The sequence below is a fragment of the Phaseolus vulgaris genome, chromosome 8 (assembly GCF_000499845.2).
Source record: "Phaseolus vulgaris cultivar G19833 chromosome 8, P. vulgaris v2.0, whole genome shotgun sequence".
Lineage (NCBI taxonomy): Eukaryota > Viridiplantae > Streptophyta > Magnoliopsida > Fabales > Fabaceae > Phaseolus > Phaseolus vulgaris.
Genome location: NC_023752.2, coordinates 36,188,916 through 36,213,280, shown reverse-complemented (window position 1 = coordinate 36,213,280; position 24,365 = coordinate 36,188,916). Strand labels below are relative to the sequence as shown.

Here is a 24,365-nt window from a genome sequence, read left to right as displayed (position 1 = left end):
ACAGCATATACATAGTATTAAGAAGTGGACTTTAAGCCTAACTCAACCTCGTAAAACCGGCTTATGAGATGAGGTTTGTATCCACTTATATACTATGAAATGCTCTAATCTCTAATTGACGTGGGATCTCCAACACACCCCTCATGCCGAGAGTGACAGCTTGTGCATGAGATAATGTAATATATGGGTGGTCCGATAACGGGTGGTCTGATAAACCCACCAAACATTCGCTAGGATAGGTTTTAAATGACTCTGATACCATATTAAGAAGTTGACTTTAAGCCTAACTTAACCTAATAAAACCGGCTTATGAGGTGAGGTTTGTACCCACTTATATACTATAAAATTTTCTAATCTCTATTTGATGTATTTGATGTAGGATCTCCAACACATAGTATTGAGTAATATTGTCTGTTTTAACTATGTTGTTTGCCATCGTAACTATGTTGATACCACAAATAATATCAGTCATATGCAGCACCTCAAAATATCATAAAAGAAATCTAAATAATCTAATTTCCTAATTTTCTATGTGGATTAAATAATTTTTCTCTCACCTTGAGCCGTTTTTTTCTTTTCCTGGCATTAATATATTCACTGTGTTTGTTCCTTGGTTTTAGTTTGAGTCATATTTGATTCTAAATTTTCAAAACCTAATTACCTTCTCTTTCTGACTTTAGCATCTCCACATCAGTCAATTGTTGGGCATATGTTCCTTCCTCTGCCTTGATTTCAGTTGCATCCTTGTGGTCTAAATTCTCTGCTTCTACGCTGACTTTATCCTTGGTTTCTGGATTACTAGTTTCCTGGTTGAATACGTGCAACAAGTTGGGAAAATAAGTGATATTTTGTTTGCTCACAGGATGCTGATATACATATAAAATTTTACTTCACAGATGCCTAACCTGTACAACAGTGGTCTTTTTGTCAAGTTCAATTGCTGGTATGCACCATTGCTTGGCATTATCAAAAACTTCTGAATCAATGTACAGTGTTTCTTGCTGAGGAATTTGATAAGTATCACCTTTGACAAAGGCAGGTGTGGGTGATTTTTGTTTCTGCATTTTTGTTTTTTCTTCAACCCCTTTTGATTCTCCCTCTTTACTGAATTTTCCATCATTCTCAATCCCTTCTTTCGCACTGACAGAAGATGTTGGAACCTCTTCGTTTTCATTAGTATAACTAGTGGTGTTTATTTCTACAGTTCCCCCAGTTACATATTCTGGTCTTTGCTCCTCTTTGTTAGATAGCACTTCAACATCTGCTTCTGACTCTTTCTCTTCTTGACTACCCTCATCAACTACCTCGGTTCCCACCAATACTCTATTGGTTATTGGTTGTTGAGCTTCATCTTTTGACACACCTGTTATTATAAAAATGAGTTAAACAAATTAATCATTTACTCAAACAAACGTTTCATATCTTACTGTTTCAATACTTCTATATGCTCTATTGAAAATTAGAAGTCACAGGCCACAAAAAGCTCCCACATTGGCCCAAATAATTACTTTGTTTTTCTTATCATTCCCATAAAGTGGTGAGTAAAACTTTTTGTCACCTGGACATGCTAATTTTTTAATTTTATGTGGAGTAAATGATTTTTTTTTCATTTAAAGTTGTGTTTATTTTTTTTATTGACATGAATATACACTTTGTGTTTGTTTCTTGGTTTAGTTTTTTCAGTCAAATTCAATTCTAAAATTTCAAAATTTAAATTACCTTCGGTTTCTGACTTTGATATCTCCACATCAGTCAATTGTTTGGCATCTGTTCCTTCCTGTAATCTGATGTCACTTACATCCTTGTTGTCTAATTTCTCTCTCACTATTCTAACATTGTCCATGGTTTCTGGTTTTTCAGTTTCCTGGTTGAATATATACAATATAAGTATAAAATTTGTTTGAGAGGTTTGGCAAATAAAAGAATTTTATTTGTTCATAACATGGTCATATATTTGTAAATTTTTACTTGTTTACTTTATGCCTAACCTGAGCAATAGTCAATTTTATGTCTTGTGCAATTTTTGGTATGTAGCCCTGCTTGGCATTATCATTTACTTCTGAATCGTCAATGTACAGTGCTTCTTGCTGCCAAATTTGATTAGTATCACCTTCAACAGAGGCAGGAGTGGGTGATCTTGTCTGGACTTCTTCCTCCTGTAACTGCATTTTTGTTGGTTCTTCAATCGTTTTTGCTTCTTCCACTTGACTGCACTTTCCATTATCCCAAATCCCTTCTTTTTCTGTGACATGAGATGTTAGCACCTCTTTGTTTGATTTCTCTGTAACATTTGCTTCTGGCTGTATCTCTTCTGAACTACTTTCATCATGTGCTTCGGTTCTGACCGATCCTGCTCTGGCTATTGGTTGTATAGGTTCCTCTTTTGACACACCTGTTGTTATAGAAGAGTTTCAAAAAGCAATTATTTACACAGATTGCATATCTTTTTTAATACATGTTATGCTGTCTTGAAAATTAAAATAGTCAGTGCCACAAAATGCTCTCATATTTACCTAAAGAGTTACTACCTATTTTGTGTTATGTCAGCAATCATATTTTACTATTCTATATTTAGCAAATTATAATTAAAGTGTAACGGAAATATCCCTGAATCATAGGGATCTAATTATATCCCTGAATCATAGGGATCTAAGGATCTAATTATATCTCTGAATAATAGTGGTCTGATTATATCCCTGGATCATAGGGATCTGATTACATTAAGTGTGGTTATTATATTTCTCAAATTAGTTTTTCAATCTTGTGTGTGAAGTGAACACACACACAAAAGTCCTATAGAGGTTGTTAAGAAGTGGACTTTAAGCCTAACTCAACCCCATAAAACTGACTCATGAGGTTGAGGTTTGCACCCACTTATATACGTGGAATAGCATATTATGGGTGGTGGCCTGATAAACCCAACAAATACTCGTTAGGATAGGCTCGAAAATGGCTCTGATACCATGTTAAGAAGTGGACTTTAAGCCTAACTTAACCCCATAAAACCGGCTCATGAGGTTGAGGTTTGCACCCACTTATATACTATGAAAGGCTCTAATCTCTAGTCGATGTGGGATCTCCAACAGAGGTCTTGTCTTCTTTTTATCCCAATGTGACTACATGAAATAAACTCATTCCAAGAATATTTGGTTGTGTATCGTTTGTCCATCATAGTTGTGCTAGAGGAAAACTTGATCCTAAACCCTTAAAATATGTCTTTGTAGGATAATCACCCACACAAACGGGATATAAATACTATCATCCACCATCCAAAAAACTTTGGTGTCTAGAGATGTGTTAGGCAGGAAAATAAAGACAGTACCTGGAGGGTATATCAGAGAAGGAAATTTAACAATAGAGATTGAGCGGGTTAGTTAGTTGTTAGGTGAGTTAGTTGAGGTGAGGGGGGTCTTTAAATAAAGACCGACCTGTTGTGGGGGAGGGGATCGGAATTGTTGTAAGAAGTTGACAGGAATTAAACCTGTGTGAAAGGAGCTATTCTCCTTTGTAACCCTTGTGGGTGTTCTGTTCTGCACTGTAATAAAACAGAGTTTTCTTTCTTCTTGTTGTGTTTGGGAGGGATTCTGGGTTTTCTGTTTGGGATCCTAACTTCACTTTTTTTTAGCAACAAAGTTACATTCACCTAGATCATCTTCAAGGGGAAAATATAAGAAAGGAAGATGATCCTCCTCTGCTGCCTCTTGATTTTATACTTGGACCAGAAATAGGGACTAAAAAAGAAACTGAGTCTGAGAAAGAAGTTCAACACACTGAACGCACTAAATCCACTCAAGATGGGGATGGTGGAAGATTTGGGGAAAATCTTGTTTATACAAGGAAGACAAAGATCATTCCAGAATCTGCCCATGTCCATGAATCCAATCCGACATTACATGAGGTAACTCTTTTTTCTAATCTTGTAAGTTCTAGTGAATCAATCTCTGATTTCTCAATTGCACAGTAACCTGAATCCAGTTTGACACCACCACCTATGGGAACCTAGACATTCCAATTTCCCTTGGGAAAGAGACTAGAAAATGTATATCACCAAGCCACAATACCCTTTAGCCAATTATCTATCCCTTGACACTTCTCACCTACTCATAAAGCCTTCATTACAAGCCTAAACACTACCACAAGATGTACCTCTTTATTTGACGCATTGACTAATAGAAAATGGAGGAACTAGAAAAGAATGGTACCTGGGAATTGGTTACTCTACCAAAGGGGAAAAACCAGTAGGATGCAAATGGGTATATACTATAAAATGCAAGGTTGACAGATCCATTGAAAGGTACAAGGCAAGGTTAATAACCAATTCCCTCAAACTTATAGAGTGGATTACTTGGAAGCATTTGCTCCAGTCTCAGAACTGAATACAACCTGGGTGATATTATCTCTAGTGGCTAATTATTGTTGGAACTTGCAACAATTTGATGTAAAAAATGTCTTCCTTCAAGGGGAACTTGAAGAGGAGATTTACATGGAATTTTCCCCTGGGTATGGTGGAAAACTGCTACCAATATTGTTTGTAACCTGAAAAGGGCTTTGTATGGACTAAAACAATCACCACGAGCATGGTTTGGGAGGTTTACTAAAGTTATGATAGGTTCGAACTTCAAACAATGCTAAGGAGACCACACAGTGTTTGTTAAACACACTAAGTTAGGGGATAACAGTGTTACTAGTGTATGTGGATGATATTATAGTGACAAGTGATGATGAAGAGGAGCAACAACTATTAAGCCAACATCTATCCAAGGAGTTTGAAATCAAGACCTTGGGAAAATTGAAGTATTTTTCGGGAATTGAATTAGCCCATTCTAAAAAGGGTATTTTGTTATCTCAACATAAATACATTATTGATTTGCTGGAAGAAATTGGTAAGATAGTATGTAAGCCTACAAGTACACTAATTGATCCAAATCTGAAGTTGGGAAATGCAGAAGGAGATATCCTTGTTGACAAGGGAAATGTACCAGAGATTAGTTGGCAGACTCATTTGTCTCACACTAGACTTGATCTTGCATTTGTAGCGAGTCTAGTGAACCAATTCGTGCACCAACCAAAGGAAACTCGCTTATATGATGCACTAAGAATTGTGCAATATATGAAAGGGACTCCAGGCAAGGAAATTCTGTTCAAATGAAATAGGAATACAAATCTCAAAGTATATACATATGCTGCCTATGGTGGCTCAATTGTGACTTGGAAGAGTACAAAAAAAAATGTGGTATCAAGATCTAGTGTTGAAGTAGAGTTCACGGCAATGACACAAGGGATTTGTGGACTACTATGGTTGAAAATCATCTTGGAAGACTTAAGAATTAAGTAGGATGAACCAATGAGACTTTATTTTTTATAATAAATCTGCTATTTGCTTAATCTATAATCCAGTGCAACATGATAGAACCAAACGCATTTTATCAAAGAAAAATTAGACAGCGGTCAAATCTACATCTGATATGTCTCCTTTCATGAACAAAGGGGTTGAATAGCAAGAACTTTGAAAGGATTATTTCAAAGTTGGGAATAGAAAATGTATATTTACCAACTTCAGGGGGAATGTCAGCAATCATATTCTATTATTCCATAATTAGCACATTATAATTCAAGTGTATAACATAAATATCCCTGAATCATAGTGATCTGATTACATTAGGTGTTGTTGTTATATTTCCCAAATTAGTTTTCAATCTTGTATATATATCTGATGTACTCAGCAATAAAATTATTCTATTCTACCCTAATATTTGAGAGTTGAAGAGCTTTAACAGGTTGCACACCTGATGTTATAAAAGATTATATATTGGAAGGAATCGTTTGAACAAAGTCTGTGTGTTTTACTATTTTAATTCATTTATATTATTTTTGAAAATTGAAGTTGTCATACTTCCACAACAAGTTGCTTTATTGGGAAACAATAAATTTTTGCAATAGAAACCTATAATTTCTCTGGTCAAAATGAAACTAAAAAGTAGTAATTCATGATTTTTTTAGCGACATACTTTCTGTTGTAGTGTCTTGTAACTGCATTTTTGTTTCTTTTACTGTCCCTTGTACTTCCTCTAGATTGAACTTCTTGTCATCCTCAATTGCTAGTTTCTCCTTGGTATGAGACATTGTAATCTCTTGTTCTACTGTATCACTGGTGGGGTTTATTTCTGCAGTCTCTCCATTCAAATACGGATGCTTTATGCATGTGGTCTCATTATTCTGTGCTACAATCTGGGGTTCTGATTTTGGTTCATTTTCTGCAGTGAGCTGGCATGCCTCTTCCTACAACCCATATGTCGGTTTCAAAAAATACTGTCAGCTTTATCATTTTTTATTCTATGATAATAAATAATAGTTATTGTTCAAGTGTGAAAATAAAAGGTTTATTTTTAGTTATTTAGTTTGGTTTGTTTGATTCAAACCTCAGGAATTTCTTTTTTTGTGTCGAATTCATGTTGTGGTGTTTGCTCCTCATTTGCATATGTCACTGCAAGTTGTGCTTCTGGTTTTATATCTTCTTGACATCTCTCCTCAACTGTTTTGCTTCCGACCAATTCTGCACTGAATAATGTCTGCAGGGCTTTATCTTCAGATATCCCTATTATTAAAGAAAGGTTATATTATATGAAAAGTAATCTATTACCTGAGGCTGCTGTTACAATTTTAATACTTCCATATGTTCTCTTAACAATTGAAAAGGTCAAAGTGTCACAAGAAGTTACTTTGTGGGGCCACAAAATTTCCGTGTATGTTATCATCCACAAGGAGTGAATAAAACTGTCTGTGCCATCTAAAGAGGCGGTTTATTTTATTTTATGAGGAAAAAGAATTGTTTTCCTTCTAAATTCATGTGTTTATTTTTCTTTTCCTGGTTTAAATATCATTGTGTTTGCCTTTTGGCTTTGGCTTTCGAGTATTCAATTGTAAAATTTCAAAACATAATTACCTTTAGCTTCTGTTTTTCGTATGGATTGTTTGACATCTGTTGCTTCCTCTCTGATTTCATTTGCATCTTTCCTCTCTAAATTCTTTATTGAGTGTGATTCGTGGACATCATCAGTTAGTTTAGTGGTGCTTTCTGATATGACGTGTCCTTCTATTATATAATTTGTAGTGACACTCTGCATGCTTGTTTCTTCTGATTGTTGGTCTGCTTGTTCTTTTACTATGCTGATGTTGTCCTTGGTTTCAAGTTGTACAGGTTCCTGGTTGAATATATTTTAAGTATAAAACTAGTATAACAAGTTAAGAAAATAAATTTTGTTCACTTATATATATATATATATATATGTAAATTGTTACTTGCCTACTTCACTATGGCCTAACCTCAATAACAGTGGATACTCTGTCAAGTTCATTTTCTGCTATGCAGCTCTTGGCATTATCAATCACGTCTGGTTGATCTTCATTAAGTGATTGTTGCTTTATGATTTGATCAGTTTTTTGTTGGACAATATCAGGTGTGGGCAATCTTGGCTGGACTTCTTCCTCTGGTGGACCTGTCATTATGCATGTGAGATGTTTCAATAGCTAAAGTATTAAGATTTATTGTGATTTTATCAGACATTTTCTGCAGAAAATTTAAAATTTCCACTGTCCTGCCACGTCATTCAGCAATCAACGGACAAAGTTATTCTAGTAAGTCAGTACCTTATAATCCAGACCCCACCATAAAGTATTCCTTCTTACTGTAAGTCATTGCTTTTCTTTCAAAACTATAGGTGCCAAATGCCGTTTCTCAGCAAAAATTGTGTTTTCTTAAGGATATTGAAAGATATAATGAAATTTTGAAATAGAAGCCTACAGTTTCTTGGGTCAAAATTAAACTGAATGCAAAGTAATACAAATTAGTGAAGTTTGAGCACATACTTTCTGTTTCAGTGTTTAGTAACTGTGTTATTGCTTTTGCTTCTTTATCTAATTTCTCATCACCCTCAGGTTCTGCGCTACTCTTCCCAGTGTCAATAACTGCTGTTTCATCGTTTTTATGTGTTTGTTGCTGTGAGATTTCGTCAGTGTGACCTTTGACAAATTCAGATGTGGACACTGCAGACTTGTCTTTATTCTCAGGTGGACCTATCATTAACAATTGAGATATTTCTTTGATATCACCCATAAAAAGTTAGCTAAAGTAGGTCTTTAGTAGTCATTCGAAAAAACATCGTGTCTTAAAATATTAAAATTTTTACTGGCATTTCACGCTACTAATAAGATCAAAGTTAATTTAATAATTTATACATAATATCATACATTATTTACACTTAATGCAAGTTTATTTATCAGGTTCTTTTAATGCAAGTTATTCCTTTTAATGGCATAAACACTGGAGGCCATTTCTGAGTGAAAAATTGATTGTTTGGGGTGTGATATGAAAATTAATGTTTCTTTTATTTTATTTTCTAGGGTCAATCTTTATTTGAATGAAGTAACAAAATGTTGGTAAACTTTGACCACATACTATCTGCTGATGCTCTTTCTAATAATTGCATTTCTGTTGCTGCTTCCATCTCTTTTGCTTTCTCGTGTGCGAATTTTCCTTCATCCTTTTTCTCTAACTCTTCAGCGCCAATACATTCTGTAGTTGATAAAGTTTTCAGGGTCCCATCTGCAGGCACACCTGTCATATCCAAAATAGATATTAAATGAAATGATTGACATAGTGTTGTCTATTTTAATATTTTCTTCTACAATCAGTTTGTTTCTAGGATGTAAAACAAAAGAACAGGTTTTAAAATTTCAGAACATAATTACTTTTTGTTTTATATATTTCCACTTCAGTGGCTTTGTTAATACCTATTTCTTTCTCTGGCATGACTTTTCCATCTATTTTTATCTCTGAATTATCAACAGAGTATAATTCAAGAATCTTTTGTAGTGGTTCCTCCTCATAATTTGATTTTATGCTGCTTTCCGCTAGCAACTTTTCTTCTGAGTTGGAATGCTTTGTAATCACATTCTCCATGCTGGGTGCTTCCGATTGGTGGTCAGCATGTTCATTAACTGCAGTATCTTTGCCCATGAATTGGGTTTGATCAATTGCCTGTTTGCATGTTGCATATGAATCAAATTTGTATTAGAAAAAAAGAAAAGAAATGATTGGTTATTTGCATGGATGCATAAACATGGGCTTATTATGTGAAAATGAAGTTATCTGCATGTTTGTTATACTTCATTACTGTCTAACCTCAAGAGCTTTACTCCTTTTCCCTAGATCATTTTCTGGTCTGCAGCTCTTGTCATCATCTATTTCTGTTGATTCTTCTTCCTCGTTGTATGTTTCTTCCTCACAGATTTTTTCAGCCATCTCACTGTGGTTAATTGCCAATTCAGGTATTGTTGACATGGGTTCATGCTCGTGCTCACCTGTCATTATACAATGTTAGATGTTTGTAGCTATCATCCCCTCAAAGTTGGCTAAAGTTATTTTCTAATTTCTAATACATCTGATAGATATCCAATCTCAAAACCTGGAACTTTTCCTTGCTCTTCAGTACTTACTTGACTTTGGTATTGATTCCGTCATAACCAGTCCTTCCGAATCTCTTTGCTTTAACCAGTCTGAAGGCACTTCAGCTTGTTTTTCGCTTCCCACACAGACCTCACATGATTCTTGATGTATTTCTTGAGGTCTTATTTCGGAGACTTCATCAGTCTTTCTATCTGCTTTCCCTTTTTCTTCTACCAAGGGATATTCAGAATTTACCTCAGTTCCAAGTTTTTGCGGAAATATTATTTCTTCATTTCCAATATTTATAATTGACTTAACTAATGGGACACTCTGCAAAAAAGAAAGATTATAAGCTCATGATTTTCAATTTAAACAAAACATTCTTCTTTAAAGTATAAAATAAATACTAAAAACTTATCTAAATTAAATAATGTCTCATGCAAAGATGAGGTTCTCCATATTTTTTACACAATACAGTGCATCATTACGTCTCCTAAAGCTATAATTTTCACTGCTATTAGACCTCAAAGTTGATTAATTTTTCTCTTATTTTTCTACATTCTTTTCTCGGGATCCCTTTCTAGTCGTCAATACTATTTCAGCTCTTTCAGTCTTTATGGAGTCTGAATTACATTAGAAGTAAGATTTTGAGTGTGAAACAAGGTGTTCTCTTTGTTGCAAACTACTAAAGGGTTTTGATGGGCGTATGGAGAAAACTCAACTAGTATCAGATTTTTTAAGCTTATAAACTCGACTCGATTTGTTGAACGATGTAGCATTTTCAAATTCTTGTCAGGATTGAATTTTTTAATATGACCATATTAGAGAATACATTCATAGCAAGGAAAGGAATATCATTTTGTTTGGATGTGAAGAGACTTGTAAAATGATCATGATGAATGAGTTGCTCATTAAAGGAGTTGTCTTACATTCGAGAATTTCAAACTTGGAGCCTCAATCATTAGGAATGCGAAGATCAACTCAAAAGGTAAGGAGGATTGTTGGTGCTCTCATTGTAAGAAATGTGGGTATACCAAGGAGATTTGGTTCAAGGTAGATATAAGCTTTCATTTACATGGTGGAATTGAAAGGTTAACCCTCAAAGAAGACTCATCAAACAAATTTTTATTTTGAAGGTTCTTGAAGTCTCTCTTAATTCTTTGTTAGTCGAAGAAGGGGCCTTGCCCTTGAAGTTAAGATTGAACGCCAATGACTCAAATAGGTTCTCTTAGTAAGTTTTCTTTTGGTACTTGTTCTCTGATCATATGACTTATTACATTCTTCTATTGATCACATTATTATTGCTAACGAGACTCATGTCCTAATAATTGGATGTGACAATATTTTTCTTCTATCATCTCTCAATCTTAAAGATGTCCTTCATGTTATGAAACTTTCCAACAACCTTTCTGTAATTTTCTTTTGCTCATTTTGTATTTCAGGATCTTGACACGGGGGAGGGCAATTGGAACGTTAATGAATACGGAAGACTATATTACTTTATAAGCTTTGGAACGATGATAAATGCACAGCTTGAAGAACAAAAAATACTTCAAAACTATGCAATGATTAGAAAAGATTTGCAATGACTTTCTCAATATATCTGTATTGAAGACATTTTGATGAAGAAAGGTTGAGAGAGACGTTTCTTCCTGCACCTCCATATGTTCTTTTGGCATCTCATACAAAACATCAAAATATTTTTTTATCCTTTTTTGTATCACTTCCATATTTTGGATTACATAATCCAGAATCTTTAAGAAACAATTGTTGACACAACATAAGAATCTTTAATTGAAAATAATCTAACCTATTCAATAAATTTATAGTGTTCTTTTAATCTTTTGATCACTTTCTTTATAAAGTTCTCCTAGTAATATCTAATGCCCTAAATAATACACAATCTTTAGCCTACCACCTTGACACAACACTCAACACCAAGATGGCTTCCACTTCCCACATTATAACACAACAATGGCCCTGCACCTCCATACCTTCTAGTGTCACCCGCATAAGTTTTTTGTATTCCAAAAATACCCTTTTAAATATTCTAGATTACATAATCTGGAAGTTTTTTTCTAGATCTAGAATTAGCTTCCGGATTATGTAATCCAAAAGCCTTTTGTGATTAGTTTCTGGATTACATAATCTGGAAGTCTTTATTTTCTGGATTATGTAATCAAAAGCCCTTTGTGATTAGCTTCCGGATTTCATAATCCAAAAGTTTTTTCTAAATATGAGATTGACTTCTGAATTATGTAATCCAAAATATATTTGTTTACATAATTCAAAGACTTATTTCAAATATAAGGGGTGGCAAAAAAAAGATAAAATGGTATTTTCACATTTGGTCTGGGGTGGCACAAGAAGGTATGGAGGTGTAGGAAGAAAGAGTCCACAACAATCCCTCCTTACCCATGGGTATCCAACACCTTTTACAAACCACCCAACCAAACTACTAAAGCCCATCTTTCTGCACTTCCATAAATTTTATAATTTCAAAAATAAAAAGTTTAAATGTTTGAAGGTTTGGTTATGGTGTGTATTTTGTATATTTTGGATTCTAAAGATTATATGGATTACATCATTTGGAACTAATTAAAATGTTTGTGTATTTTTAGGATTAGGTAATCCAAAACTTGTTCTTGAATGTAGTAAAATGTTTTAAATTAGTCAATCTGAAATGTAAATTTATAATTTGAATTATATTTTTCAGGATGTGTTTTTAGAAAATATATTATGGATTAGGAAAGTCGAAAATCAAATTATGATCTAAGAGTGTTTTTTTGAATTGGTAGAATTCGAAAGTAATTATTTAAAAAATACATATTTTGTATCGGTTTTGAATTTGAAACATATTTTGTAAAAAAAATATATTTTTATTACATAATTTGAAAGTATTTTCTTGATTGGATTACCTTTTAGAATGTGTAATATTTTTTTTAAAGTGTGTTATGAATTACATAATCTTAATGTCCTTTCCAAGTTTGGAATAATAGATTATGAAAATGTCCTTAAAAAACGAAAAGACGTGACTAATGATAAATTAGTAAAAAAAAACAATGAAATACAACTGAATAATCAACCTTTTCCACCAATGCATATTCACTGTATCATAAATGACCTAAAGAACTAAAAAAACCTCGAACGAGCATAAATGAGGTGCTGGGGTGCTTTAGGGTGAAGGGTGCCTGAGGTGTTTGGGGTTTTCGTGGGGAGAAAGGAAGGAAGAAGGAAGAATGTGAAATGTGTGAAATTTAGGGTTTTTTTAACTTTTTTGCTAAAGGTAAAAAGTGTTTTCACATAAAGTATATGAGATGTCAGAAGAATGTTGGAAATGCAGGAAGAAGCAACTCATTGCAAACTATAGTGGAAACACCACTCCCTCCGTCCATTGGTGGTATGCGATGATCTGGATTTTCGGAACATATTTCTGATTCAGAAACTATTTTTTGGATATAAGGATTTATTTTTTTAATGAAATTTTTGTTTTTGGATTATATTTTTTGAATTATAAATTTTTAAATTTAAAATTTTCAAAAAAGATGATAGGGTGTAAGTTCAAATTGGTATGTTGCAGAAAGAATTTCCTCTTACTTTCAATCCCAAATCACCCCAAGAGTCACATCAATGACCTTGAGAACAAGATCCACTTGAATAAGGGTGAGGTATGGATGTTTCTTCTGTACCCACAAAATTCTTCTTAAAAAACTTTTTCTGAAATACATTCTAAAATTTTATTTTAGAAAACACATTTTAGAACGTATTATACACATTTTTTTCTAAAACATGCTTTCCAAAAAGGTTCACTAGAAAAATCAACAAATCCACATGGTTAAAGGATTAGATTTGACATGTTACAATGAGTTGTCTCTATTAGGAATATTTTTCGGTTAAAATAATTGACAAATGTCCTACTTGAATCATTTCTTTATTTTTTGGTTCTTTTTAAGACCAACGTCCCTTATTTTGCATAATGTCCAATTCTAGGATTATACTTTAGTGATACGTATTGACAAAGTATATCCAACTTGTTCCACGTATTGAATACCAATATTTTTGGATACTTCACTTATACATAATCTTTTAAATCATTTATATCTAATAAAACTACAAGAAACATAACTATATAGTCATTATGTTTTTTACTACATTTTAAATATGTATTTAGCACGTCTTGTTGTTATTAGAATAACCATACCATATTATTGTATTGGATACATATCGTATCCGCATGGAGTATTAACACACCAACCTTAGACCTCTAAAACTGAACATATTAGCTTAAAGTTGACACAAATAGAGTAAAAGAAGCTTCACTTTTACTTTTAAAGTCTAACCGTAACTATATATATGTTATTGAATCAAATTTACTAATATCGGAAGAACTGTGGAATTGAATTGAGTCTAATACAAACTATAAAATAGTGTTTGAATTTATCCTAAATCCATTAAAATTGTTACTTAGCATATGAGTCATGTGTGAAGCCTACGTTGTGAAAGGGTGCATTGAGAAAGCGCATGCTCCATTCACTAGAACTAGGTATAAGCTTGGATATGTGTTAAGTGGAGGACAACACTCATCACAGAAGTTGGATGTGAGATTCAATTAAACGCAATCCAAATTATAAAAACTAATCATTTTTTACTTGAAATCTATTTGACCAAGGGGATGTTTTGTAGATAACTGCACAATTTAGTGCTAAAGAAAATCCTACTTGTATTCCTCAGTATTCAGAAAGGTGTGTATCTTAATATATTGAGATATTGCGTTGAATTTCTTTGTATGCTCAGTGTCTTATTACTATTTTCAACTCTGTTTCATCAAAATAACTCATAACCAAAGGCAGAAGGAAATATTACTGCATAATCAAGTTTAGCAGGAGCATCAAGCAGAAGAAAAACATAACTTTGGAGATAACTAATCTAAGTATTTGCTTCAGTTAAGTACATGTGAAAGCAAGCTAAGTATGCAAAAGTTCAGCCATTAGAAAGCTGTGTAGAAAGACATACCTTAGAAGATGCATCTTCTGGAGAATTGGTTTCAGCTTCCATGTTGCAGGCCTGACCAACTCAGTAGAAGGTGCAGTTGCTTAAAGAGTATTGATGAATTGAACACGAACTATCTTGTATCTATAGTAGTGTATATAAGCGTGTGCATGTGTGTATTAATATTACTAAATTGCCATAAAAGTGACAGTGCCACTTGTAATATGCTAAAACATATCAAGAGCAGTGTACAAGGCAATGGTCCTACTGATAGATTAGTCACATGAAAAATTAATCTATTTCTATTAATTTTTCTCCGGACTATAGTATTTGAACAGTTCTAGTCAACAGCGAAAGCAAGCATAATCATTTATCTTGATGAAGTTGGCGTTTTTGGAGTTAAGGATCCTAATATGAGTCTAATTCTTCTCATCTGCTACCATTGTAGAACACTTCCTTAGTATAAATAAAAGTTGGCAAGTAAATATGTTTTGTCAAACTTTGTTGACAGATTAAAAGTTATATTAATAATCAACATAATATTTACATACACTAAGTATAATATTATTTTATTTTCCATTAATTAAAGTTTAATATATTTTTATGCTTCTAGGTCTTTGATCTCCGGATAGTAAGTTTTGGAGTATTGATCTCTAATAGAAAAAATAAAAAATAACTTATTTATTAATGTTTCAAATTCTTAACTTTATTTTGTATATACATTTTTTTATCAGCAATAATGATTTTTTATATACAATAATTTTAACTTTGAAAAAGTTAATTTTATCTTTCTTACTTTTTCTTTAAATCCCTTCTGCATCAACTGTTCACTCATATTCATTGTCGAAAGTAATTACTAGGAGTCATATAATGCTCATTAAGTCATAATGTTTATAATTGACTGGTTTGGAATATGTCCAAAGATTACATAGTTCTTTTTTATAAAAAATTCTAGAAAAAGAAAAAAAAATATATAGTACTTCTGTATGTTAAAATTAATTTGATCCAAGTTAAGGATACAAATTTAAATAAATTTATATGAATTAATTTATCAATTATTTTATTTATAAACTAGTTTTAATTTACTAAAAAATTCATTTGATTTTTTTATATTAGAAATCTTCATACATATATTCCTCCAAAACTATCCATATTGATTAATGGTGATAGCATGGTTTCACTGCTATTAGCATATATGGACATGAATAATTGGCTCAGAATTTATGACACTAGTGGCGTCTTAAATATGAATTGTGATCAGTATTTCAACTCAAAGGTGTGATTCACCAATGGTGCTATATTCTCCTGTAAACAGAATTCAATTCTATTTTAGTAAACTGTTACTTTGGCCAAGTGTAATGCATTGCTTATTGAAATTAAGAATAATTTAAAATAAGTTTTCAACTTTTTACTTGTTTCATCTAAATTTTAAATTTAATCATTGATTGTCATTTTGATTTTAAACATGTTATTATTATCACTTAAATTATGCATTTTCTAAATTATTTACAAATTTGATTGATGAATTGTAAATTAGGAATTTAAGAAAAATAGTTTCAGAAACTAACATGATATCAAGGTATGTATATTTTTTTGGACAAATAGTGGTGTGTTCTAAACTTTCATAATTATTGAAAATAAAAAGGAGTAATTTTTTTCTCAATTAAATTTTGTCTTAAGTTGTGTTTAAAGTGTCTTAAATTAAGTTGTCCTAACAGTTATTTTCCTATATATACATATTTGAAATCAAATCCCTTTCGACATGATTAAAGAACAAGAACGTAATGATGATCTTGGTTTAGATACTGGTAAATGAACACAAATAGTAAAGAAACTTATGGTTTCTCTTATGATTTGTTCATTTCTTTTATTAATATTTAATTATATTTTAATCTTTGAAATTTAAGCTAAATCGTTTTAGTTCCTCACATTAAAAACAAACAAACTTACTTTAGTTTATTCAAATTTAGTAAAATATAATTTTAGTCTTTAAGCTCTAAATTTGAGAGAATATGATTTTAGAAAAAAATATTTGAAATTTAATATTTGGGAACCGAGTTTTTTTTCAACTTTTAAGTTATTGAAATGTTTCTTTAAAAATTAAAGAATTAAAGTTAGAATTTATCCAGAATTTAAGGGAAGCTTTTCAGTAATATAATTATGACGAGAAAATGCTCTTCGTTGACAAATATTGAAATGAGTGTGTGTATATAATTTTTCTCATAAAATTATTAGAGAAAAATAAGAAGAAAAAACTAAATAAATTTGTGAAAAGTTAAAATTAATTTATCTGTAAATTAATTGTAGAAATTTTGATATATTATCTAAATTTTTAGTTATAAATTTTTATATAAACTAGTTTTAAATTATAAAATATTTATTAATTTAAAAAAAAATGTATGAAAAGTTATCGAAATATATTATAGTATTGGGAATGATTTTAGGTCTATGATTTGATTTGATTATTGCGTAAGGGCTTATGTGGACGGTGGAGGTCGGTAACCTTACCAGTCTGTCTGTCCCATAGATGAGGTGTCTTCCAAGCTGGATAAGTTTTCACAACAAAACTTGAAGGAATTGGCTTGTCTGCTATCCAACATAAAAAAAAACTGTTTCATTGAGACCACAAATAGAAAAAAGTGGTTTATTTCTCTTCCAAACAATGAGCTCTCTAATTTGGGTGCAACTTATTGTCATTTTGTGATCATTTGAGAGACTATTCATTAAAGAAAAAGTTGAAGAACAAAAGAAAGAATCATTTTCAGACCGACCACAGGCTGAATTATTAGGACCTCCTTAGCCGCCCATACGTCAAAGATTGGAATGTTATTACAAGTGGGCTTAGGCATTTACTCTAATAATAAATTATGCTTTGCTTGCAAAGACTGTGACAGCACAAAGGAGTTGCGTTTCTTACCCAAAATGTGTTTGTTTTTTGGATAAACTATAATTCTCATTCTGTTACAACCTCTCTCACTCCTCATATAGATTGGTTTCTCACTACTCCAACTCTTTTCTGTATCGTGACTTTCGACCTTCATGAGATTTCTACTGTAAGAAATATAAAAATCACAATAAGGAAGGGGTTAAATTATGATTTATACATTATATATTATTCCAGTACGCTCTAATTTACCAAAAATCAATTTAATAAAATTAATTTCAACAGATTATTTTACAGATTAATAAATTAATTTTGTAAACAAAAAATACTTTAAAAAAACATTAAACCTGTTAGAACTAGAAAACACTAATTGAACTTTTTAAAACCTTTTTCAAACACACAAAACAATAAATACAATAAAATATAACAACAATACAAAGAATTATTTTTTATAGTTTATATGACAAATACAAATTTCAGAAAAACAATATTTAATAAAACAGTTGATTTGTTAAGATCAATGTAATTTTATTAAATTGTTTCTATTTCAAACAATTTTATTATGTAACTTATATAAATTATAGTAAAATATATCAAAAGTAGTGTAATAATCAATATCAATTATTTCAGTAACTTCAGTTATTACAGAAAATCAATATAAATATGTAGAAACAAAGACAATAAATTATTTGTGAAAAATAATTGATAGATTATATTAGAACATATCATTATGTAGACAATTCGTAAAGCAGAATAGGGAACACAAAAGCACCAAGAATAATTTTATACTAGTTAACTCTTATAAAGAACTGCATCTATCCCACCTCACACCAATGTGGCTTACACTAAAAACAAAAATTCTTTTGCAATAAATACACAAAATTGTTCTTGAACACTACAAGAACAAAAACACACTGCTAACACCCTATTATAGCATAACTATCCACCAAATAACCTTATCTTGACCAATAATATAATACTGAAAAACAATACAATAAAGAAAAAAATGAATTAACCTGAATTGTGAAACAAGAAATACAACTGGATTTCTTAAATTCAAAACAACAGTGAAATATTTTTCGCTTTAACGAGATGATGCAAATTTTGCTCCAAGAAACCACAAAGATTTTTCCAAAAAAATTGATTCGCAAAAACTCTCCTAGATGTAAAAGTTGAAAGCGTATGTGTAACCTTTTTCTGATACAGTGTAAAGCCTTTTTATACAATTTAGTAAAATCAATCTATTAAAAAACTCGAAGTAATATGTTGGTTTTACTTAAAGGAATATAACTTGCATAAAAAGTGATTTTTCTAATATGGAAAAAATTCAAACTGAAAACACTTATTATTTAACATATTAAAACATGGTTTCCCGTATATAAAACATATTTCAGAAAATGCTAATAATCTTAAGTATTTTCAATCAATTGATGTAAAAAAGTAATATATATAAGTTTCCATAAATCAATTTAAAACCATATGAATAACTTTTTGACAGTTAAAAAAATGTTGGATCCTTATGACAACAAATCTTCGTGTGTGTGTGAGCTCAAAACTCAGCACTCGGTGGTCAGACCTCGGTACATGGTGCAAACAGGTCAGCTCGGCTCTTGGGCCAGAATAGCAGGCCATGTAATTGGGCCCCGGTTGTATGTATAAGTCCATTTTTGTATAATTAAGATAATCCTTCATACGTAAGGCCTAGGCGGCTAGCAAGGGATAATTGTGGACCTAAGGGTGCGCTTAGTGCGCATAAGGTCTAGTTCAAGTAAGTGTTTTCTTTTAAACCTAAACTCATGTGTGTTAGGGCACGTGGAGGTTAGGTTGCATGTATGATGAAAGGTAGCGTAGCACCACGGAGAGGGTGCCTACGTAAACAGACTGGACCCCTAATGTTGGTACATGAGTTGGTACCGTGATGGTTATTCTGTTATTTTTTAATGCACTCCTTGGAGGAAAGATTTCGTTTTGTTGCAACACCAAGAGAGTCTGCCACTAAACAAAATATTTTCTTGTTGAGTATGCTTTCAGTTGAGATTAGATTCTCGTGATGGAAAGTTGTTACAAGAGGTAAGCTATAAAAGGGGTTTGAGACCCCCAGGTACAGGTACGCTGTTTCTTAGACGGTAACCTACTTCTTAAATTCTTATAAGCCCTGTACTGACTTGATCGTTGGAGTGCAATCAACAAGTAGGGTCCCCTTTGTTCCAACGGAGCCACGAGCAATGTAACAAGACGTAGGGCAGATTCGGGAAGGACAAACGGAGCTAGAGCTTGTCACCAAAAGTCAATTGGTGAGAAAGTCAACAGGCAAGAACATTTGGCACCCACCGTGGGGCCCGATAAAACCAAGTCCCACCCACAGTTGTGCTCGAGTCTCTAAACATGATTAGGAATACAAGGAAAGGTCCATTGGGATATGATGGGTATGACAACCCTACCATACAACAGCTTATGGAAACCGTGAGTGCTCTCCAAGAGGAGATGACAACCTCTAGGGCTGAACAAGAGAGACTCATGGCGAAAGCCTGAGCTGAGCAGCTGCTCAGGCAAGACCAGCTGATGGCGGAGATAGACGCGTCTCGAGCAAGCAACGACGAGTTACGCAAGACTAATGAGGAATTGCGCAGGAGTCTACAACAGCTTGACAGAGGAGTGAGGTCCAATTGTCCAACTAAGGGCCTGCCCCAAACCATTTTTGCAGGAGATTATGGACGTTGCCATACCAGCCAACTACATAACACCCAAGATTACTTTCACATGTGTAGAAGATCCTGAGAGCCACCTAACAATGTTCAACGCCCAGATGATTATCTCAGGAGGAACCGATGACATACATTGCAAGATGTTCATGGGTACGCTCAAAGGCACGACATTACAGTGGTTTGTTGGCCTTCCTGATGGCCACATAACCTCCTTCGACCAGTTTTCCAAATTGTTCAGGGAACAATTCATCGTTAACCAGGCTCGACCGTCTGTCCCCTTCGACCTTTTCGGTGTAAAGCAAAGATAAGGAGAACCTTCAAGGGACTTCCTCAACAGGTTTGGGGCGTTTATAGTAAGACTTCAAACCTAGGATGAGTCCTTGGTGGTCCACGCTTTTGGACAGGGGGTCATGTCAAGACAGTTCAGCAATTTGCGATAAGAAATCCAGCAAGGACGTTTGGGGAGATACGACGACAAGTTGTCGCTCACATCGCTGCTAAGGAGGCGGTATCTGTGAAGCGCGACAACACACACCCATTAAGCTGTGACCGAAAAGAGGTCAGACACACGACGAGCACCCTACGCACCCAGAAAGAACCAACCTAGGACAAAGGCAAGGGACGACCTATGATGGAAGAGTGCCTTCATCCGTTGAGATCTCTTTGGTTGATTGACGGAAGCTTCATGGATTGCAGCAGACAAGGAGCTCATGTAGAGCTTGCAGATTCCTTGAAGGTGAAGGTAAGGTATGGAGAGTGATAGGTGAGGCCTAATCACTTGGTCTAGTGAAAAAATGAAGATCAAACGTCTATCCTAAGGAGGGTAGGAGACAAGAGTGTAATTGGCACAAATTTGGCAGCAATTCACTCATTGATTAATCTTACAAAATGAGAGCCAAACACCTCAATTTATAGGAGAGAGGGTTGAACATTTTGGAGCCAAAAGTTTAAAATTCAAAATAAAACTCTCCAATGAGAAGGTGTCATGTGGAGTCATGTTTTCCATGTTTAACTCGCACCTTCCAAGCTAAATCTGTTTCACTCCTATGTTGCCATATGGACGTCCATGTGCTCCATGCCAAGGTATTTTCGTTCTCCAATATACCCTAGACGTTTTAGGGTTACATTAGGATCAAAGAAGCTCAATAAGCCCAATTGTTACCCTAACTAGTCACTTTTAACCCTAACTAGTCATATTTTACTATTGGCCCAAAAACAAGCCCAAAAACCTATACTACTTGGCCCAAATATTTGGTCCAATTATTTTATGCTACTAGGCCCAATACGTGGCCCATGAAATCCTAAATAAATTTATACAATTTATTTAAGCTAAAGCTTGGCCCATAATATAATGTTGACCAGTCAGCAGAAACCCAGTCTTCTTGTGTTCTTCTGACCAAAACTCTAGTTTGTTTTGATGACTTGGAGGTCTTCTTGGATATGTTTGTACATTCCTTCACCCTAGAGTTTTCCTCTTGATTGGGCTTACAAAAATAAACAAAAGCCCAATTAGACCTATATTTGCAATTAAATCAATAAACAACCTCTAGGTCTTCATCCTCCTTATTATATGGTTGTGTGACGCTGGACGATTTCCATCAACCTACCTTTCCACCCAAAGTTCCGGATGACTTACAAGGAGCTGTTGGGTATGCCAGGAATGGCGAAAAAACTGAGGTTCCTCCGAAATCTGACAGGAACTTGGGGTCGCGCAAGGAGGCCTAGTGCGAGTTTCACAAGGGGTTTGGGCATGACATGGAACACTATATAGCCCTGAGCTACCAGCTAGCAAACTTGATAAAAGATGGATTCTTGAAGGAGTATCTGGAAGGGAGATAGGAAGGGTCAAAGGAAGAGACTGCTTCAGTGGACCAAGGACATGAGGTACCTGTCCACGGTGAGCTGAACAGCATCTCGGGAGGATTTTCAGGAAGAGCATGTTCCGCCTCCAAACATAAGAAGTACACGAGAGAGGTGATAATAGTCGAGGTGTGGGAGGCTAACCAGCCAGTCGAACCCGACCGCTGCTTTACCAGTGCTGATTTGGGGGACGTGGTCCCACACGAGGATGATCCAGTGGTGATCTCCGTCGTCCCGTGGGAAGAAGAGTACATTGAATTCTTATTGACCAGGGGAGCTCAACTGATGTGATGTTCTGGGTAACGTTTAATAACTTGTAGTTGTTACCTGACCAATTGAGACCCTACGATGGTTGCTTGTTTGGCTTTGCTGGAGATCAGGTGGAGGTGCGGGGACATGTGGAGCTGAGGACGACCTTCTCAGATGGCATGTTATCTCGCACGATCAGTATCAGTTATTTAGTGATTAATGTTGTTTCAGCCTATAACTTACTTTTGGGAAGGCCATCCTTGAACAGGTTAGGCGTGGTGGCCTCGACGAGGCACATGAAGATGAAGTTGCCTTCTCTCGAGGGAGGGGTGATCATCATCAAGTTTGACCAAAAGGCAGCAAGGAAGTGCTACGATAACAGTCTAAAGAACAGAAGGGGAGTGTGTACGGTCACCATCCAGCCGCAAATGCCAGAGGTGATCACCGGAGATGAGGTCACCAACGAAAGGCGACCTGGGCCTGTTGGTGAGGTTCATGAGAAGGTGATCCAGGGGAAGAAGTTCAAGCTTGACACATCGTTAGGCCAAGAATTGCAAGATAAGATCGTTGACGTAATAGCGAGGCACATGAGTTTTGCTTGGTCTTCTGCAAACATGCCCAAAATAATCTTGACTTCTTGTGTCATAGACTTACCATGGATAAGAAGGTCAGGACAGTAATACAGAGAAGAAGGAAGCTCAGCGAAGAGAGACCTCTAGTCATCAAAGAGGAAACCCAGCAGCTCTTGAAATCTGGCCACATAAGGGAAATCCAGTACCTTGAGTGGCTAGCAAACGTGGTATTGGTGAAGAAGGAAAATGGAAAGTGGAGGATGTACGTCGACTTTACAGACCTAAATAAGTTCTATCCCAAGGATTCGTATCCACTGCCCAACATAGATTCCTTGGTGGACAACGCTTCAGGTTGCCGACTGCTGAGTTTTCTAGACACGTTCTCGGGGGTACAATCAGATCTGCATGCACCCCCCATGATGAGTGCAAGATCGCCTTCATGACGGAGCTCTCCAGCTATTGTTATAAGGTCATGAACTTTTGGGCTGAAGAATTCCAGCATCACCTATCAGAGGTTAATGGGAAGGATTCTCGCCCCCATGAGTGGACGAAATGTACAAGCGTACGTAGACAACATGATCGTCACCTCGGCAGAAAAGAATCAACACGTCATTGATTTGGAAGAGCTATTCACCATAATAGCTAAGTATAATCTGAAGTCGAATCCAAAGAAGTATGTGTTTGGGGTAGAAGTAGGATAGTTCATGGGTTCCTGCTCCCTGAACGGGGGATAGAAGAGAACCCGGACAAGTGCACAACAATCATAGGGATGAGAAGCCCTGCCACGGGTGAAGGAAGTACAACAATTGACTGGGCGTATGGCAGCTTTGTCCAGTTCTTATCAGTAGGAGGAGATAAATGGTACCCTTACTTCCAGTGCTTGAAGAAGAACAACCGTTTTACATGGACGCATGAGTGTGAGGACCCGTTCCTCAAGTTGAAGGAGTACCTAGCCAAACCACCTGTCCTGTGTAAGCCGCTACCAGGTACCCCCCCTTCGTCTCTATTTTGCAGTTACGGATCGGGCAATCAGCTCGTTCATCATGCAGGAGCAAGATCAAGTTCAAAGGCCTATTTACTTCGTGAGCAAGGTGCTACAAGGGCCGGAGGTGCGATAACAAGCCATCGAGAAGGCAGTCTTGGTAGTGGTATTTATAGCTTGGAGGTTGTGCCCTTATTTCTAGAGTTTCACTGTGATAATGATAACTGATCTTCCAATCCGCAAAGTACTCCATAAGCCTGATATAGCAGGTCGGATGGTGCGTTAGGCAGTTGAGCTGTCTGAGTTCGACGTACAGTGCGAACCCAGGGGGCCTATCAAGGGCCAGGTATATGCTGATAAAAAAAAATATGTTGATTTTGTGGTAGAGCTATCCTCAGAAGCCATTAAGGTAGACGATAGTGATTTTCAATGGGTCCTCTCGGTGGATGGATCTTCCAACTAGCAAGGTAGTGGTGCTGGGATCATTCTAGAAGGGCCTAACGGACTGTTGATCGAGCAGGCCCTGAGATTCACCTTCAAGGCCAGCAATAACTAGGCTTGGTATGAAGTCTTGGTAGCTAGAATGTTGTCGGCCAAAGAACTAGGCGTTAAAAGCTTGTTGGTAAAAATTGACTCATTGCTGGTAACCGGGTAAGTCATAGGTGAGTACCAAGCCAAA

The 24,365-nt window shown here is 34.9% G+C and overlaps 1 protein-coding gene and 1 long non-coding RNA gene across 37 annotated transcripts in view; one reads left to right on the top strand and one right to left on the bottom strand.

The window, feature by feature from the left end:
• The window catches only part of LOC137824195 (uncharacterized), a 37,413-nt gene extending 22,537 nt beyond the window's left edge, over positions 1 to 14,876 (bottom strand). For 34 of the 36 annotated variants that reach the window (XM_068629680.1, XM_068629693.1, XM_068629699.1 and 31 more), the window contains exons 1-14: positions 14,459 to 14,876; positions 9,496 to 9,775; positions 9,182 to 9,360; positions 8,791 to 9,037; positions 8,456 to 8,614; positions 7,867 to 8,073; positions 7,324 to 7,496; positions 6,944 to 7,202; positions 6,420 to 6,595; positions 6,009 to 6,279; positions 1,989 to 2,392; positions 1,720 to 1,864; positions 906 to 1,363; positions 662 to 806 (exon numbers count right to left, since the gene is read on the bottom strand). In XM_068629680.1, the coding sequence (XP_068485781.1) occupies positions 662 to 806; positions 906 to 1,363; positions 1,720 to 1,864; positions 1,989 to 2,392; positions 6,009 to 6,279; positions 6,420 to 6,595; positions 6,944 to 7,202; positions 7,324 to 7,496; positions 7,867 to 8,073; positions 8,456 to 8,614; positions 8,791 to 9,037; positions 9,182 to 9,360; positions 9,496 to 9,775; positions 14,459 to 14,500 (3,145 nt within the window). In that variant the 5' untranslated portion in view covers positions 14,501 to 14,876. The remainder of the gene's footprint in view (positions 1 to 661; positions 807 to 905; positions 1,364 to 1,719; positions 1,865 to 1,988; positions 2,393 to 6,008; positions 6,280 to 6,419; positions 6,596 to 6,943; positions 7,203 to 7,323; positions 7,497 to 7,866; positions 8,074 to 8,455; positions 8,615 to 8,790; positions 9,038 to 9,181; positions 9,361 to 9,495; positions 9,776 to 14,458) is intronic. The other 2 variants (XM_068629707.1, XM_068629717.1) reach the window with 1 other exon arrangement.
• On the top strand, positions 9,775 to 11,267 carry LOC137824197 (uncharacterized). Its single transcript, XR_011083220.1, has 3 exons — positions 9,775 to 10,498; positions 10,582 to 10,676; positions 10,888 to 11,267. It is a non-coding gene; the product is annotated as an uncharacterized lncRNA (long non-coding RNA).
• Positions 14,877 to 24,365: the final 9,489 nt, after the last annotated feature.